The sequence below is a fragment of the Poecile atricapillus genome, chromosome Z, assembly GCF_030490865.1.
Source record: "Poecile atricapillus isolate bPoeAtr1 chromosome Z, bPoeAtr1.hap1, whole genome shotgun sequence".
NCBI lineage: Eukaryota > Metazoa > Chordata > Aves > Passeriformes > Paridae > Poecile > Poecile atricapillus.
In genome coordinates, this window is record NC_081289.1 from 136,032,357 (window position 1) to 136,051,142 (window position 18,786).

At 43.5% G+C, this 18,786-nt stretch overlaps 1 protein-coding gene across 1 annotated transcript in view; it reads left to right on the plus strand.

Annotated features, from left to right (window-relative positions):
• The window catches only part of PDZD2 (PDZ domain containing 2), a 201,890-nt gene that overhangs the window by 130,433 nt on the left and 52,671 nt on the right, over positions 1–18,786 (plus strand). The window contains exons 3-5 of the mRNA XM_058827058.1: positions 3,464–3,866; positions 16,666–16,808; positions 17,424–17,556. Coding sequence (XP_058683041.1) covers positions 3,464–3,866; positions 16,666–16,808; positions 17,424–17,556 — 679 coding nt within the window. The remainder of the gene's footprint in view (positions 1–3,463; positions 3,867–16,665; positions 16,809–17,423; positions 17,557–18,786) is intronic.

Below are 18,786 nucleotides of genomic sequence, written 5' to 3' on the forward strand. Positions count from 1 at the left end.
AAGTGCTCTACAGGGACCAAATGTCAAAAAAAAAAAAAAAAAAAAAAAAAAGCTTTTCTGCATTGTACACCTATTGTACACCTTAAGCACCTTGAGAGAGAGAAGGGTGATTTGAGGTCCTATCTACCATTTTGCAGTTTTCTGATGTCCAGAGACTATATAATTACATTTGAGTCTATCCCACTACTCCCTTCTGGCATGGGATGCTCCTGGATTGATAGAAAACCATTTAAAATCTGAAGGTTCTCACTCATTTAATACAACCTTACCTGTTCTTTGTACAGTGTTGAAAGCTTGCTATGCTTCCCTTGTGGTTTTTTTTTGCTTTTTACTTACACAGGAAAGAAATTGCAAGGGAAAAGGAAGCCAGCTAAGGTATCTGCCATGTACTTAGCAGAAATTGCAGGTGGCTCAGGCTCCTTGGTTATCATCCCTATCTTGGGAGGGTGATACAATAAAATGACCACAATTTCTTAGTATATTATTTTCAGCTTGTCTCCTATCTTGTGGTATGAGTTTAGTGTTCTGTCAGTGTTGGTTTTCCTGGTCTTTGGTTTGAAACAAACTCTTGAGATAATGATGCCACTTACTGCATGACTGGTCCCAGCAGGACTTAGCCTATCCTGAAATACCTGACATGATCCAGTGTATGCAATGACTTACTGCCATGCAAAGGTGGTCGCTCACTGACCCAGAGAATACTTTTTTTTGGTGGAAACTTAACTGTGTTCTTTGAACTGCTGATGAGTACTCAAGAAGACATAAGCCCATGAGTTACTACAGGCTGCATGCCTGGAACATGCAGGCCATGTCAACATATGGAGTAAATCAGCACAGCTCTACTGACTTCAGTGCAGCTGCATCTATAACCACTTGCTGTAACCCTGCTCCAGACTGGAGGGATGATTGTGTATGAAAAGTGGATAGGAAAAAACCCTCCCTTTCTTCTTACAGCTTTGCACTCTCTGAACAGCATAAATGGGCCACGAGTGGAGGTGAAATAGTAAATTGTTTTTTCCTCTCTAGAATTACTTTATTTGGACATATGCTAAGTTCCCTCTTGTTTCCCTTACTTCCTAAATCAAATAGTTGATATGCATGCACTTGGTTGCTGGCACTAAAAAAATACATCAGTAATTAGTTCAGAGATTGGTGTTTCAAAAAGCCCCATATACATGCACCTGCACAAAAACAAGTCAGGCAGAGTTGACACTGCATAAAGATCCAGATAGGCCACACAACTGTGGGAAGAGAAGCTGCTTTCCTGTTTCCATGTGCCAGGAGAAGCAGTGCTATCAGGCTTATGTGTGATGGATCAGAGTGCAGTGGTATTGCTGCAAGCAAAAATCATGAATTTTAATCAACTTTACTGGCTGCCTTGAAATTTGAGTTGAAAGATAAATGTGAAAAACAGGCAGCCCATATTGTTTCTGGAACAGAACTGCCCCTTTTCAGTTGATTAAAAGAATTCTTCTTTTAACTTGATAATCAAAAATACTTCCATGTTAGCTCAGGATTTTTTTTTTCCACACTAACCCTTCAGGTCCTGCCAGCTTCATGTGTCTCCCAGAGCCAAGTGTCACCTTGTGGCCACCCAGACAGTTGACCTTTGCTGCAGAGACTTCTCAACTGGCAGGGCTTGTTGGCTGTCTGCTTTCAACCGTTTGGAAAAAGATGGGTTTAAGGCTTTATTTAAATATTCTTTATGTCTGGGAAAGGAGAGGAAAAAAGGGATTGCCTGGTGAAAACTGAAAGGACTGTCCAGGGAGTTTGAGTTCGATTTATATTCATTGGGAACTTTGGCACAGCAAGCATACTTGTCCTTCCCATCTGTGGCTTCAGGGCTGCTTTTAAGGTTATTTAGTTGTGGTATTCATTTAAACATCAGTGTTCCTAATTAAATATAAGTGATTTGAATGCTGATGTTGTCTGTGGGGGACATTGAAGCTTTGGGAAGAAGTGGAGTGAAAATACCAGCTCTTGTCCCTGGACAGAAACACACACCCATCATATTACTTCCAGCCACTGCCAGGCTGGTCTGGCTTACTTTGAGTAGCTGGGAGTGCTTTCCTCACTCCATTGCTTCAGGGTTATCATAGCTGCTTTTCCTGTTTTGCCATTAAGTCACCTCTGTGCAGGGGGGTTAAGTTTGAAGGATTTATTTTATGGCTAAACAACTTTTAAGAAAGGGAAATGGAAAATTAGCCTACAAGTCAGCAGAGAGGGAAACAACTTGATGGCAGACTCCTGAGTGGTTCCTCCTCTCTTAAGCACAAGTGTTGTGCTATTTTCTCTTATGATCTGTGGTTCAACTCCACACCTAGTGTCTCATCTCCTCTAAAAGCTGTAGGTTCAGCAACTACTCCATATTAGTGAACAGTTAATTTCGTTGCAGCTGCAGCAGAGACTTATTTGATGCTCTGGGAAACTCTTGCTACCTTCACTAGTGAGAAAGGCAGTACAGTTTTGGGGCCTAAATTAGTGTGAAAGGGCATATACAAACCTGCTACATACAAATTCCAGCTTGTTTGTACTTTCAGTTGGTTACACCCTTGGCTCGGAACCCAAATATTTCAAGAATTTGGGTTGAGGTATATCCTTTCTTAAAAGAAGCATGAAGTTAGATTCCCCTTTTGCATCAGAGGGTGCAGTTTCTGTAAGGTCACAGAGGCTTTGTTTGAAGAAGAAATGTTAATTCCTACAAGGCATGTCCAGAGCTTTTGGGAGGGGAGGTGATGCTTTGCTCTGGTAGGAAACCTGAGGGCTGCTCCTTGTACAACTGAGATGACCTGTTGCGTGTTTTGATTGGAATATGCTTGCTATGAAGGAAACCCACCTGATTTCCAGGTCCCTATAAATCAGCTGAGATGCCTTGTGGTGCCATGCTTTGCTGTACTGGGGCCATGGTGCCATGCCTGCTTACCCTAGAGGCTGATTTTTTGTTTTCCCAGTAGCCTTCAAAGCATGTACATATGCAGAAGCAGATTAGTTTCACTTAGGAGCCTCATATCAGATGTAGATGCTCTATGGGCGTCTGCACAAATGAATCCTGCCCAATTTTAATTTTTTTTTTAGAAAACACTTCTTTATTTTAGTACTCTGCTGGAATCATTCTCTGCTCTGCATTCCTTACTCCACCTTTACATGTTGCTGTGCTGCAGATATGGAGGTCAGGGTGTGTGAACTGGTGGCATTTACCAGCTGTCATGTTATGCTGAGGTGTGATCAGCCTGGGTGGCCGATAGGGCTGTTAATTATTCCTGGTATTTTCTTCTGATACTGAGGAAAGAGAGCATTTGCCAATGCCTAGGGTTAGTTATCCTAATGTGTCCGTGCACCAGGTAATCAGTTGGCTGAGCCAGTGTATGGACATCACGGGGCACAGTGAGTTGGGATGCCGAGGTGGGATGAGGGCACTGCAGGACGAGTGGTCGGTGATCCTCATGCATCCCTTTCCTTGCAGTTACCTGGCCGAGCAGTGCTGGAATGGCGGCTTTGTCTACCTGATCATGTTGCGCCGCATCAAGCGCAAAGCCCCTCTGCCTCCCTCCAACGGCAACAACAGCAACAGCTGCGACCCCAAAGCCAAGCCCAGCCCCGAGCCCGGAGACAGAGCGGCTCAAAATGGGAAAAGGACCAGGAAGTTCGGGGTCATCACCAGGACACCGGGCAGCAAGGACAACAAGGAGAAGCTGGGCTCGGAGCACGGGAACGGGCACTGCACCCCGATGGAGGTGGAGGTTGCTCAGCCAGAGACCTCTGAAGCAGAGAGCAACGGGGAAGAGCAGCACCAGGGCACTGGAGCACTGTACCGGGGCCGGCTGTCAGATGCTGGCATGCCAGATGTTGGGGACCAGGCTGCCCAGGTATGTTTGCTTTGATTCTTCTAGAGAAGAAAGGTGTGCAGGTGTGTAAGCCAATTAGATTGATTTCTCAAGCAATTTCAATGCTCTGACCTTGGCCTGAGCCTGTAGATGACAAGCTGTCAGGGCAACCAGCTGTGGGATGGCGTCTAAAACAGGGGGGCAAGAGGATTGGAGAGCTACATGATAATTGTTTGAAACCTCTGTCATACTCCAGCTCTGATGGAGGGTAGGTCCTTCTATCTCTTGACCTGTCAGGGTTGGCCTCAGGATTTTTTGTTGATACAACTGATGACCCTACAACACTGGAGCAGGAGGTGTCAGTAGAAGATGATAATTTTGTCCTTTGGAGCTTCATATTTAGCTCTGCCTGGACTTGATGTCACCTTAGAGTTCATGTTAACATTGGGATTGAAGCTTCCCTTTTTGATGAACCAGGCCATATTGCATGTATTTGTGTTACAAAGCTTGTTTGGCCAGAGTCTGGGAACCACATGGAAGTAATTGTGGATTTTGCTTAGAGTTGATGAGATGGACAATTTGTTAATGTTTGGGACAACAGTGGGATTGGGGCTTTCATTGCTTCTCTCTTGGTCCTAATGGAGATCTTGGGGTTTGTTGCCTGTCTAGAATTGCAGCAGTGCTGGATGGAGGAAAATAACCCAAGCCTTGATCAGGTTTCAGTATGCATCTATCACCAGAAGTACTGTCTGCCAATCTTTCCAGAGGCACTGATAGTATAAACAGATGAAGGCTGCTTTGTTGGGCTTGGGGCTGGCTGCAGCAGCTGGTTTTGGTTTTAAGACTTCAAAGCTGGTAACAAAGCACTGTGAGTGGACATCTCATCACTAAATTCTGTTGAGAAAAGCAGGGGATTAAACGTGCCCTCTGAATTAGTGCTCCTCAGCACTACGGCAGGGTAGTGGTGATCATGGTTGTAAAGTAACAGTAATTTAATTTAAAGTACTTCGTAGGAACTAAAAGCAATTTTAAAAAACCTCTGATTTTTAAAGAAGCATAATTGCAAAAACTTGCTCTTCACATCAGTGAGACATTGGATTTTATGGTGCAACACAAAGGGTATGGTGTTTGTGTGTGTGTTCTTGCAACCCTCATAACTGTTGTTATTCTGAAAGAAAACATTAAAAGCTTAAAAATAAATAAGTGAATCATTTGGTATTTTCAAAGTTCTGGTCCATATAAAGGCTTCTTGAATCTGTTCTGAAGATGTCTAATTAAACACATGTTATAAATGAAGTCAATCAGACTTTTTTTTTTGAAGTGGAAAGCCAAAAAATATATATATGTAAAAAAAAAAAAACTCTTGATCCAGAGCCATCTCGTGCTAGTGCTACCTTGATGTTTCGAATTATTTTGGTCTGAGGAGTGAATTGTTAAATTCAGAACATATATGTATCAATGTGAGCAATAAATACATTTTTAATGCGAAGCACATACAGGATGGCTTTGTAAAATGTAAAAACATAGCTGAGGCACTGGAAAAATTCAAGAGCTGTAATCTGTTCAGTTGTGGTGTAGTGTCATTTAGTAAAATTGCTTCTCTATTTTTTTAAATTTTTATTTCCTCCCCATCTCCCCTCCCCCCCATATTTTGCTTAGAAATATGACCTCTGTCTGTGTCAGTACTAATTACATTTTCCTGACATTTGAATGAGGAGAAATGTGAGTAGCTGGAGCCTGAATAGTATGCCTCGCTCATCCTTTGCTTTTTAAAGACCAGGGGGCATTATAGAGGCCCATCACTTCCAGCATCTGTGGGGTTGCTGCTATCAGAGTAAGGAGTGGCTTAATTCAGTTTCTTAATAAGTACTGAATGGGGACATTGAATAAAATTTTCAAAATAACTTGTTTCCTGTTAAAGAAAAAAGGGAAGGAATAAATACACTTGGGAGCCTCAGATCTCACTTCCAGCTCCATTTTCAAAGCGTGACCTGGCACTCAGGCATGTGAGATCCAGTCATGTCAGAAGCCTTTTGAAAACGGCATCCAGGATGTCCTGTCAGAAGTTGCAGCCTCCTTCCAGGCTTCAAAGCATGAGCCAAACCTCCTGTAGCTGCAGAACGAGTTATCTCCTCCTGAGCAGGGACAGGGTGCGTTGGTGGGGCACCCTTGCCATGGGGAAAGCAGCTCCATCCCTGCTGCTTGCCCCATGCTCGCCATCTCCTCCACACGTTGACCAGTTGAATATCCAGGCTGTCAGTCCTGTGTCCTTGGGAAGCACTATTTTTGCTTTTGGGGGGAGAACCAGCCTGTGGCAGACTAGAGGTTGGCTTGCAGGTAGCAGAAACGGCTTTGAGAAGCCGCTTGGAGACCGGCATGGACGTGGGAGGACCTCACTGGTCCTCTCCACTTCTCTTTTCCCATCCCAGGAGGCAGATTGGAGGTTTACTGAAATTGAAATGTGGAGTCTAGGGAAATTCCGGTTTTTTTCCCTCTCTGTAGGAAGTTTGTTTGAAATTGTTGTAACAAAAATAGGGCAGAAGAGGATGGGTTGATCTGCATGTCTTCAGCCACTGCTATTTTGATCGCACTGGCCAGCTCATGGCCATTGCCTAAGGGATGCTTTGCTGGGAGAGCTTTTGAGGCATCTGCATGCCATTTCAGCGCCTTTTGCTTTCAGGGTGCTTCTCCCACAAGCATGGGGTTGTTCTGCCATTTTCTTTCCCATTTTCTCGGTGCATGCTGCTCATAACAGCAATGCTGGATCGTGAAACGACAGGCGAGATGAATACTGTTTGTCGAGTGAACCTGCCAGGAGATTCCTGTGTTACTGGTTTGTGTGCGTGTGCCAGTCCCCTTCTTCAGGCTTGCTTTCATCTCTCAGATCTTGATCTGTCTCTCCTTGCACTTGGCATTGCTATTGCTGTGTATAAACAAATCTGCTAGGCTGTCTGCTGGTATGTAACCCTCAGTAAATATTGTACCTGTCAATTAGCAGGCAGCATTTAATGTTTACAGGTGGTTAAGTTATGCTGCAATATTTTTAGGATGAACCTAAATGACTTTCAGAAATGTGGGGATTCAAAGTGGCAAAATTGTGTATCTGCCTGACAGGAAGATCTCTAAGATCTGGAAAGCAGACCTGACCTTGGAGAGGACCCAGGCTGGCAGCAGTGAGAATCAAGGGCAGTGATTTAAAATTAGGCAGTCTCTGAGCTGGAGTAATGACCCATCACATCCTGTGAAGATTGGGGAGCTTAAACACAGTTATCAAAGTTTACTTCTCTTATTCAGTGGCCTGAGACAGGGTGTAGTTTTGCAGGGTAATTACACAGTTCCAATTCCACAAATGGAAGAGGAACATGGGAATGGGCTGCTGGAGTCCACTAAAAATGATAAAAAGAAACTGAGCTTTCCTCACAACATACCAGGCCTGTGGTTTCACTGTGGTAGGACAGAATCTCTGTTTTGTACTCGGTTTTCTCTGTCCTGTTTTTTTTTTTTGAAGATCTGTGGACTGCTTCTATAGTTGTTCAGCCCCTAAGGGGTGCCTGAAGATGGCCAAATACAGCTGACATGAGCAGGGATCAGCAGTAGGACTGAGGTTTGCAAAGACCAGATGAGGAGTGTGAGGGGCTGGAGTGTGGTTGTCAAAGGGGACTTAAACTGATCCAGGTTTGGCTGGCGTGATGAGAAGTTTGGCTTTCATTGATGAAGCCAGAGGAAGCTTGGACAAAGATGAGTTGTAGCAGAACAGACCAGCCACCAGGGCTTCCTCAAGCCCCAGCAGGATGCTCTGAAAGCCCTTAAAAACCCAGCTGTAAAAAAAAGCAGAAACAAGACATCCCCAAAATGCCCTTGAATTCTCTTACTTCCTTATAAGCATCCAAAATATTAAGGTCTTGAAATCCAGATCCAAATTTATCAGTGACTGGTGGAAACTGTGTAAAGGACATTGGGCAGTGAAAATGCTTTAAGAGTTAAGGGAAGCAGGTGACAAGGGCTGGAGCTGTGCATTTCAGTATTTCTCCAGTGACAAAGATACATGACATGGAAGGAGTTCAGGGTGTCCTGGGTGGTGGTGGTACTGTGGGGTTGTGATGGGATGTCTTTCCAAGATGGAAACAGATCAGCATCTGGTGGTTCTGCCAACTGTGTGTGATGCTTTTCTGAAGTCAGTGTACCATCTATTAACAAAAGGAGAGAAAGAGGAAGGTAAGGAAATGGTAATGCCTTGCCTCCTAGAGTTTTTTTGGCAGGTCTGGGCTATAGCAGTGCTTCAGGATCTTGGCTTTATGCTGTTAACCCCATTGCTCTGGTCTCGGCCCCCAGAGCAGGATGCCTGCCTAGCCAGCTTTGTTTTTACAGCCCAACTGAGCCCAGCTTGCATGGACCACAACCCTCTCCAGACATGTGAGCCTGTGCACAGGTGCACAGAGACATGTCTGTATGTAGAGAACCAGCCAGGACTTGTTTTAATACTGCATGGTACATTTAATCAGCAGCTCTTCACATTCTTGGGGCCCATTACTGCTTTCTTACTGACACGGGTCATCTCGGGTGGGGATGAATGCTTTTGAATTGCGTTTTACTTTGCAGTTAGGGAAGGCTGACAGCCTTTTCTACAGCAGTACTTGCCAATTAGTGTTGGTAAATGCCAGCATTACCTTGACTTTTGGTTAGTGGAAAATGTTTCTTATCTTGCCAAGCAGAAGAGGAAGGCTAATAGCACATTACAGAAATCAAAACATGAGGCTTGAGATAATGTAATGGCTTTAAGCATTTTACTATTTCGTTAAACTTGATGGAAAAAAAAAATTCTCACCCTTTTGCTGTACCAAAATGTGGAACTTGCTGTGAGCGAGGTAGTCCAGTGAAGCTACTGAAGCTAAGCTGCTTTACATCAATTTTTTTTTGGCAACCTAAGCAGTAATTACTGTTTCATCAAGGCTTTTATGGGATTCTTATGATGCACGGTTTAGACATAAATAACACTGGTTTTAGGTGTTAATGTAGATACTTTTAGTCATGTAAAGGCCTTCCTCAGAATCTGATTCAGTTGTTAACGTCTTTTTATCTGTTGTGTTTTCTTCCAACTTTCATTAGCATGGGTCCTGGGGCTATCTACTGTCTTGAAGTTTTAATGTGCACTGTGATAAGCATGTCTTCCCTCTTTGTTGCCTGTTTTGGGTTGTAAACTCTCTTAGGGACAAAGGCTGTCTTTTAATTGTAGCTGTACAGCACTGACAAAACTTGGCCTTGTTTTTGCTTGGGGTTTTAGGAAGTGCTTTGATGTAACTAGCAGTGAAATTACAGTTAATATTTTTCGCTGCCAGTTATGTTCCACCTTGCCATAAAACAACAATCGTCACAATTTTCTGGGGTTAAGTCACTTGCTGCAAATTTTTTTTCAACTGACTTAAGATTTGCCTGCCTTTGCTGTGATTTAAGTGGTAGCTGCAGCTGCGGTGCTGTAGACTTTAATTTTGGGTAGCAACCTGTCCTTGTATCTTGTTTTTGTACTGAATTTTCTAAGGGTGCTTGGATGTAGAGATAGGCAGGTAATGGATAAGTTGCCATGTGTTGGTTTTAATGGGTCACCTTGAAACGAGGTGTTCACTCTTGGAAATGAGCTGTCCCCAAGGGCAGCACAGGAATATTCAAGGTTCTATTGCAGGAGGTCTCAGCCACACCCAGCTATCATAAACCATAGGTGAAAGCACCCATATGAAAACATTTCCTGCCCACACAGAAAGTGGGTGTTTGAGACTTTTTTCCTTAATATTTTGTGTGCCATATTAAAGATATAGCAAACCCACAACTGAAATGCAAATGACTAGCTTTAGCTGAAATTCAAGTTCACACCATTTTATGTTTTAATCGTTAAGTGCAAATAGTTGAAACCAAGTGGACATGCCTAAAAATAGAGTGTGTTTTCTGCTTAGGTGCTGTAATGTTTCAGGCATTTGTTGGAATTATAAAGCTACATACGCTTAATTTTTGAGGCAGGGTGCTGAAAGCACTGAGCAAACCCAAAAGATTCTTGCTGGGGACAGATGTAATAACAGTTCCCATGAGACTCTCCTCTTTAGCTGACATCAGTATGTGGTTACCTACTCTAGGCTGGGTTTTAATCTGCTGTAGGCTGCAAGGGTCTTTTCTGAGAAACTTCAGAATAACCAACCAGCCATTCCCAAAAGCCCACCCAGGGCATGAGATTGAGTGAGGTACTCAGTGGAGTGCAAAGTCTTGTAGCCCTTAAAAGCCTGAGTTCCTCAGGGGCAATTGCCTAGCAGAAACCCCCCAGGCTCAGAGACAGAGGAGAAAATCCTTTGTCTGATCTCACAATAATGATTCAGCTGATGGCAAGAGTGGAACAGTTCAGAGAGGTGCAATCCAGATGGTGATGGTTCAGGATGACAAATGATTCCAGCAGATTTTTGTAAGGGGTGATGGTATAGTTCAGGTGCTTGCAATGGCTGATGAAATGTTTAAAGCCCTTGCCGAGGAAATGATGTCAACAAGCCGTCTGTCTCAGGAGATGGATCCCTGGGTAACAGTCTTGCTTAAAGTTGTGGAATTTTCATCCACTCTGATGTGCTGTCTGTTTTGTGTATTTTAATTATGTGTTTGTGTTTGGGGGAGGGTATGTTTTTGCTTTTTACTGTTCCCCAGGCTTCATCCCCAAGGATACTTCTCTTCTCATGGGGAAAGTACTCAAATTTTAGTGAAAAGATGCCAAGTGTCTGGCGGCTGTTTGTCCAAACAAGGGGACTTGTGAGATCAGGAACCGGCAGTTGAACGCAATCACAGTTGTGTCTGTGCTCCTGACTCCTACTTTGAGGACACAGAGAATTTATATCATCAATGCTGTGTGATTCCTGTTGGGTTTGGGGATTTTTCCCCCTCTTCTAAGTAGTGTAGGAGACACACTGTGTGGCTTACATCTTCCAGAGGTAGAAGCCAAAGGCTTCAGTGGTTCAGCATTAAGAAATTTTCATAGGCAGAAAAGATGGACGAGTAACTCCTGTCTTGGAATAACTTAGGGGTAAAGAAATTTAAGATTATTTTCCTCCCCTGCTTTTGATTTATCTTGGAGTTGTTTAGCTTGCTTGTGCAACAATGAAAACAAAACCCAGGGTAGTAGATGAAAGCAGGAGTCCTGCTTTCAGAGCAGCCTTAAAAATAACCTGGCTCAGATTGGATTAAAAATACACTCATTACCCACTAATGAAATAATTGCTTTGTTATGAATCTGCAAAAATCAGATTTTGGCATGATTTTCTGGTACTGAGTCATTCACATTAATATCTGTGAAGAGTGATTGCTTTTGACTGTATCTTAAGACTAATGTGTTCAAGCTGCTCACCTGGTATGTGATGGTGCAAGTTAATTCCCCAGCTACCAATCTGTCTGTCCCACCTGCCTGCTGGGGAATGGGGAATAATGGGAGGAGACAGGATGTGATCCAAGGTGGGGCAGGGAGCTGAGTAGTGCTTTTAACTTATCTCACATCAGTGAAGGATGCTGGGCAGGGGTATATGCTGGTGTGTTCCCAATGTTCTCCCTGTTCATGTAGAGAAAGTTGTTGCACTGCAGGTCTGAATGTCATGTGTTTCAGTTTGGGGCATTTTGTGCTGGTTTTCAGCTCTGTGTGATCAGCATGCCGGTTGCTAGCTGCTGTGAACCTTATTGAAGTAAATTTTTATAATGCGTGGAACTTAGAACTTTCTCTTAAGTGTCACATTTCCAGAGCAGCTTCATGGCTGGTGAGGAAGATCTCACTGCTTGCTTCTGCTGCACCTAATGGGAAACCCTGTGAAGTTTTTGAGTGTCAACTGGTCCCTGCAGACAGACAGTAAAAACCCACGTTGTATTGTGGAGGGAGGGAGACGTCCTGTGGGCTGCATTTGAGTCCTTGTCAGTCAGTGCGTGCATACAGACTTTGCATGGTTATTGATATTCTTATCAGGGCTTACCTCTGTTTTTGTTTTAAAATTGTTACATATTTACATCATCTTTGTCTGAATTGCTGCTGTGACAGAAAGTGCTTTTTCGTAGACAACTATTTTACATTTTCCATTTTACTGTCTGGTGTTTTAACTACTTACAGTGTTTCTGTTTCCATTTGTTTACACCTTGCTCCTGCCAAGCTTGTCTTTTATTAAAGATTTCAAAGCAATTTTTTTTCTTCTGTATATACAGATTTGCAGCTTCTTGAACATGGCACAGTCAAAAAAAGTCAAACCCCTTTAAAATCCCCTGCAATTAGCTAGTGAACGGGAAGTGGGGAAAAGAATGGCTCCAATGTCTTCTGTTCATATATTTATTTATTTTCCTCAACACTCGGAGGAAAAACGTTCCTTTTTGTTTTATTAATGATGTGCTTATGAAATGGAGCATTTGATGGTGTGCACTCGGAGCAGGCGGAAGGCAAGCTTCCCCACGTCGCGCTGGCAGTGTGCTCCCTTTCTGATCTGCAGCACTCTTAGTTTATTCCAGATGTAGGCTTGCTCTCAGCAGAGGCTGCCTGATGTACAATGGCTTCACAGTGGAGAAAAAATGGCCTGTGGGGACCCACTGGAAGCTGACAGTTGTATTCTCTGTTCTCATTTGCGGTCTGTTACATAAGATGACCCTTCCCCTGCGGGCCTCCCACTCTGCAATTAATCCAAGTAGAATATTCACACTGTCTTTTAAAACATTTTAATTATTTGTAACCTAGGCACTTTGAAGTTGATCGGATTCAAGTGGAAAAATCTGGTCCAAAGAGCTGCCTGCTTGAAAGAGCCAAGTTGGGAGGAAAGTTGAGTCACCAAGAGTGATGTAACTATGGAGAACAGAAATTAGCCATTAGTCCAGCTGCAGCCTGACTTGACCATTTGTGTTTCTGTTTGCTGTGTGAGGGAAGTCAGAAAATGCAAGTCTGGAAGGGAATTCAAGGGATGACCCAATCTCATCTCCTCCTCCAAGACTGACTTTGACAAACGTTGGCTCACCATGTTCATGAAATCCTTTGTTGGGAGGAATGTATGTAGGCAGGGCTGCTGCTGCCTGGGATTACAAGGAAAGTCTGTGGGGTGGATCTGGGCAGAGTTAAGGTTTGGTCAAGTCCCTAACAGTGAATTTTTGCTTCTTATTGCTTTGAAACTCTCAACGCATGCATGTCTTTCTGAGTGTCCATCTTGGCCAAATCTCAGGTGAATTGCATGGTATTTTTTGGATTGTCATATACAAATATTCATCTTATGTTATGTCATGGGCTGGTTCTAAAGTGCTGCACATGGTGCTTGTGTCTGGCCTTTGGCTAAGAGATATGGTTTAGTCTCCTAAGGAGTAACCAAGGCTGGATATCACCTAGTCCCTGGCTGCAGTAGGAGCTGGGAGTGCCTCGCTTTCTGTCCTTGATGAGGATTTCTGGAGCTTGAGACTAAGCTGGCATCAGCACATCTGTGCTTTGTTCTTGAAGTGCTTTTGCACCAAGAGCAGTGAGTGCACATGTACAGATTTCTTGTGTCACTGGTGAACAAAGCTGGGAGGAGGTTATTCTGAGTTATTTATAAGTGAAGCTGTGTGAATAATTCTGAGAGGACGGGAAAATTCAGATGTTAACAGAAATGTGCAACTGACAGCAGCTGAGCAGCAACTGGAATCGTGCAGCTGATCAACAGAAGAGCGGTCAGCATTTAAACTCATCTTCTGGGCAGGGATTAAGCAGGCTCCAAGGGCAGTGACATCATACCTGCAGAATGCCAAATCTAACTACACTTGGAGTTTCCTTTGGGTATTGCAAGTCTCTGGAGTGAAGCGGATGTACCAGAATCCTAGCTTTCATTTAAAGACTAAGTGAGTTTGTAGTCTTTATTCATGAAAGAAAGCTTGAAAATTGGATACTTCAAAAATAAACACATTCATTACTACTTTTTTTTTTCCTTTTTCTTATTTTTTGAAGCATTTAAGCTTTGTGTAGTTGAACCCAGGAGTCCCCAATAACTCAACAAAACCAGCTTTAAGTAAAATATAAATGCATTTACAAATCCTTGGAATTGGCACAGAGCTTTGCTATTAAGGCTTTCCTGTGATGGACTCACATAAGATGCACGTTCAAAGCAGTACCATTTTTAGCCAGCTGTGAAGTATCCTGTCCTGTGCTGCTCTGTACAAAAGACACAGCAGCTTCATGGGGAGGGAAAGGGGGTTTTGCTGGACATCTCCTTTCTCCAGAGGCCTCAAGGAGAGGCTGACAGTCTGCTCTTTAATACATAGATTTCAAAATCTGGGAGTGACATCCCTCAGAGGTAGTGTGTGTTGGTGGGGGGTGTTTGCTTTCAGCGCGTGGTTAAGTGAAGAGCTATGAATGTTTTATGAAGAAATGGGAAAGAACAGTGAGGGGTTCTGATTTCCATCTGATGACCTGAGTTGTTTATTCCCAGTGAAATGCCTGCGACTGACCAAGGACTGAAGGGATAACCTTTTCTTCCACAGGAGTTGGTGACTGTGGCATTTGAAAATGAGTGAAAGAAACGTATGTTTGGGCATGTGCCAGATGGTTTTGTTGTCTCTATTGTGGATGTGTTTTTCTGCCCATGTTTCGACTGAGTAGTGCTTTATTTCACAAGTGCTTTTGATTGCTTTGCAAGAGCTTTCAATTTTAGTGAGCATTCAAAGGGAATGAGATCGGTGCTTGCATCAAGAGCAGCAGAATCTTGCCATTTATTCTTATTAAGTGCTCTGTAAATGAATATTTGAGAATTGGTCAGTTAAGAATAAATTTGGAATTTTTTGTATAAAATGTGTGATAGTGAAGATTGTGTAATAAAATGTGCTAAGGAGTGCAAGCCAGGCACATCGTGGGCCTTGGTGTAACTTCTGTTCCAAAAGAGTCATTGATGGCAATTTTATGACTACATTGTTAAACTTTATTGGAAAGTCTCCTTCCAAACTTGGTTTAACAACGGGACATTCAAAGTGGCATCTTACGGGGAGAATGGATAGCCATCCTTTCAGCCTGGGCTTGGTTGGGGGAGGCAGAAAGATTGTATTTCTCTGTTGTACTGTCTTCATTATGTGTGCAAGGTACTTCATAGCAATAAAACTTCTCTGGAGCATTTTCATGCTGTAGTTCAGTTCTGTTTTTTAACTAGATAAATATAGTTGACTCTTGCCCCTGCATTTAACACAGTGTCTCATGTGTCACTCTAATTTATTTTAAAGCATCCTCTGTCCTGACATGTCCTGTTATTCAGCAGGGCTTTTATGAAGGCACTGAAGATCCCAGTTAAACCTGCTGGGATATTGCCCATCTGCAAGGCTTTCAAGTTAACAAATTATCTGCAGGTGTATGTTTTCAGGCTCAAACTTTTGGGTCACCTCTTATGGAACCTGGTTTGGATTTTCTGTTTCTCCTACCTGCAGTGTAAGGGCTGGGATTCATTAATATTATAGTTGTAGTTATTACTAATATTCATGTGAACATTAGTAATGTTAGTATTGATACTTATTAACTATTCTTGTTATTTTTCACCTTATTCTTAAAATATCATTGTAGATACTGACCTCTTCATTCCTTTATCTGAGAAAGTTGTATTTTAAAAGTTTTGGGGATCAAGTGGGGGAAAAAAACCCACATTTTCTTCACTTAATACGCTGATAAACAACAGTGGCCTAAAATCTGCAGGTTGCTGCCACAACCCTTGGGTTTGCTGATAAATTTAGCAGTTCTCCTTCTCAGAAACAAGCAGCAATTTGTGCATGCTCTTCACAGTTTGCTATGAAATTTTAATCATCTTTGCTACTTGGGCGTTAGGGTACTGTGAGAATGTTACTTGTGTGCATAACACACCCAGTCAGAAATAGCTGACTTGGTGCCTGGTGACTACAACACATGGCTTAAAAATTGCCTCCAAATTGTGCATTTTGCTGTCTTGCAAGCTTGAAAACTTCCAAGGGTTTTTCATATTTCTGTAGTCCTGGTTTTTCCTCTCTGTGACAGCATCCTGACAACTGCCTTACTTGTCTCGCTTGCTTGTTTTTCTCTTCCCTTTTTTGCTCTGCTGATACTGTCACACTTGTGTTTCCTTGTGCCCAGTCCTGCCAGTAGGACTCGTGGGAGCTAGTTTCTGTTTTGCATTTCATTTTGCTCTGGGGTTTGTTAACTGCTTTTTGGTTAAATCTTGATAGCAATTAAAAATAACCAAAACCAATAAAGGTGTCTTGAACATTGCTTATTACCTTTCTTATACTGAAAATTATTCTCCACAGTGGGTAAATTTATTATTTACAATCTGTGCAACAGCTGCCCAGTAAGAAATACTTGATTGGCAGCTGATAATTTGAAGTTGGTCGGTTTTTTCCTATGTCTCAAATCCTGCAAGCTCCTCTGGAGAGGGAAGCACTGCTGTATGATGAGAGTCTGGTCCCTGCTGCAACAGCAGCTGCACCACCTGATGTTCAAGGTCCCCCTTAAACCACATCTTGCTCCTCTGCAGCCCTGCACGGCTCATCCTTGAGTTTTGGCGAAGGGGTTTGAGGCCACTGGTTGCTCCGGAAAGCATCAGGGCATTGAGAGCAGCGCCTCTGGGTGGCTCAGAAAAGCTGCAAACACCCCTGCAAGGAAACTACTTCGTGCTGACCCTGCTCTGTGCTGCCTTCTCCTTTCTTCCTCCTTCGCTTGGACCACAGCTAACATAGCAAAGCTCAGCAGAAACACCAGTATAGCTTGGGCTATACAGGTGTGTGGTGATGGGCAGCAAGGTGCTAAATAGCTCCTTCCCATACCCTCCCAGCCCTCTCTTGGTGTTCCAAATCCAAATTGAGGGACTTTCTGCACGTTTTCTCTCAGCGAGAAGGTTGCCGCATATGGAAGATGCACATCCTGAAGGGGACGGACGGGCTGGGAATCCAGATAACAGGAGGCAGAGGGTCGAAGCGGTCCCCTCACAGCATCATCGTCACCCATGTGGAGGAAGGCGGCTCTGCTCACAGGTGAGGTGACAGTGGTGCCTTCATGGTGGTGGGTGTGATGGAATGTCCATGGCCATTGCTGTTATCTGGGTTCATGAGAAGAGTTTAGGAATTTTTCCCTCCCATGGTGTGAGGGTGAGAATATGGCATTGTCAGACTAAAGATTTATTTTTGTGTTTGATCACTGAAGCTTCTTCTAGACTGTAGACAGATCAAACACTGGTGGTGGAGGGAATACTGAGGAACCTGACGGCTTGTAGGGTTTTTCCCCCAGGTCCCTTTTTAAAAGATTTTCCTTTCCCATGGGATCAGTTGTACAACCCCATGGTGCTCACTGACAGCCCTGAAGTGAAGATGGGGCTTGCTGCTGTTTACTGACCTAATCCAGTGGGTCACAGAGAAGACCTGTGGGCTCTCAGCCCTGCAGAGGGTGAAATGTCCTGGTTATAACAATGATTTCCTGTGGGCACCTTTCTGGGCCCCTTTTTCTAGAAAGTAATACTGCACTGATCAGTGCAAGCTTAACTTAGTGAGATCATTTGTTTTCCATGACGCCACATCCCACCGCATTCCACTGGAGCCCAGCACTGTGATAGAACCACCCTGCAGCTCCCTGTTCCCACTCTGTTTCTGCAGGGATGGCAGGCTGATGGCCGGCGACGAGCTCCTCATGATCAACGGGCAGTCGCTGGTGGGGCTCTCCCACCAGGACGCCGTGGCCCTCCTCCGCTCGGCCGCTGGCCTGGTGCAGCTGGTGGTCTCTAGCAAGGTACCGACATCTCCTGGGTGGTCTCACAAATGTACATCCTCAAATGTTTGTGCAAGTGCTGCGTGAAAAGGGCATATTTTCCGTAGGGAATCACATGTGCACGTTTGCTGCTCTAAATTTAATGCGCAGTAAGAGGAAATATATCAATAGCTGCAATAAATCTATGGCAAATCAGCACAGTATAGACCAAATTAATGATTTGCTTGTACTGTCACTGTCAGTGTGCAGATGAGTATTTATTCATGCAGACATTACCTAAGTTTTGGCAAAAAACATTTTCTTAAAACTATATGCTAAGTAAAGCAGGCTGTTCTGAGCCTCTTCTGCTTCCTGCCTTCACAGCCTGTATACCTCTCATCTTTGTTCTGTCTGTGTGCCTGAGATTTCTTGATGATGATCTCTTGGCTCGAGTTCCTTATTTTGTCCTTGTTAATAGCATGGAGTGGAGTTCTTACAGATAAAGGAACATGAAAGTTCAGGGAAATGAGAGTGGAACTCATTTATCAGTTGGACTCTTTGTTCTGCCTTTATCACAGAAGAGGCAGAGGGGATATTACATAATATATTTCTTCTTTGTTTAAGAAAATCCTGCTCACCTTTATTTTCTCTTCTCCCTGGATTATATCCTGCTGCCCCCAGACCTGAGTTGCTGCAGGTGTTTGGTAGGTGGCCAGTTGACTCCCAAAAGCAGCCAGGGGTCTCAAATTAGGACCTGCCTGCAGGGTGGGGGTCACCAGGGCCTTTGAGGTGGTGACAGGATCATCTCAGCCCAAATAGAGCCCTCATATACCCTGCATTTCCAGGGTGTCAGCAAACTGCTATTTCAGTATTTTAAATTTTTTTCTTGGCTTCACATTCAGATTTTCCCAGCCATGGTTTCCATGGCTTTAATGTCTGGATGCTCTTAAGGCTTCCCTGGGTGCTGCATGCACATGTTTTTCAAGGAGAGGCTTTATTCCACCATATTCAAAGTGAAGCATCTGTGACTTCTCTAACATTTCTGTTAGACATTGAAGTTCATTGCAGACCTTCAGGGTCAGAATTTGGCATTAACCCCACAAGTGTTTATTCTGGAAACACCACATTTTCACCTGAAGTAGGTACATTTTATGTCTCCTTTAGACAGCTGGACTCTGCCAAAGCACAAGGTAGTAGACTACATTTATTTCTCCTTAAAATTAAGTGCTTGTTCCTATGGTGACCTCATCAAAATAATCATCATGCATTGGC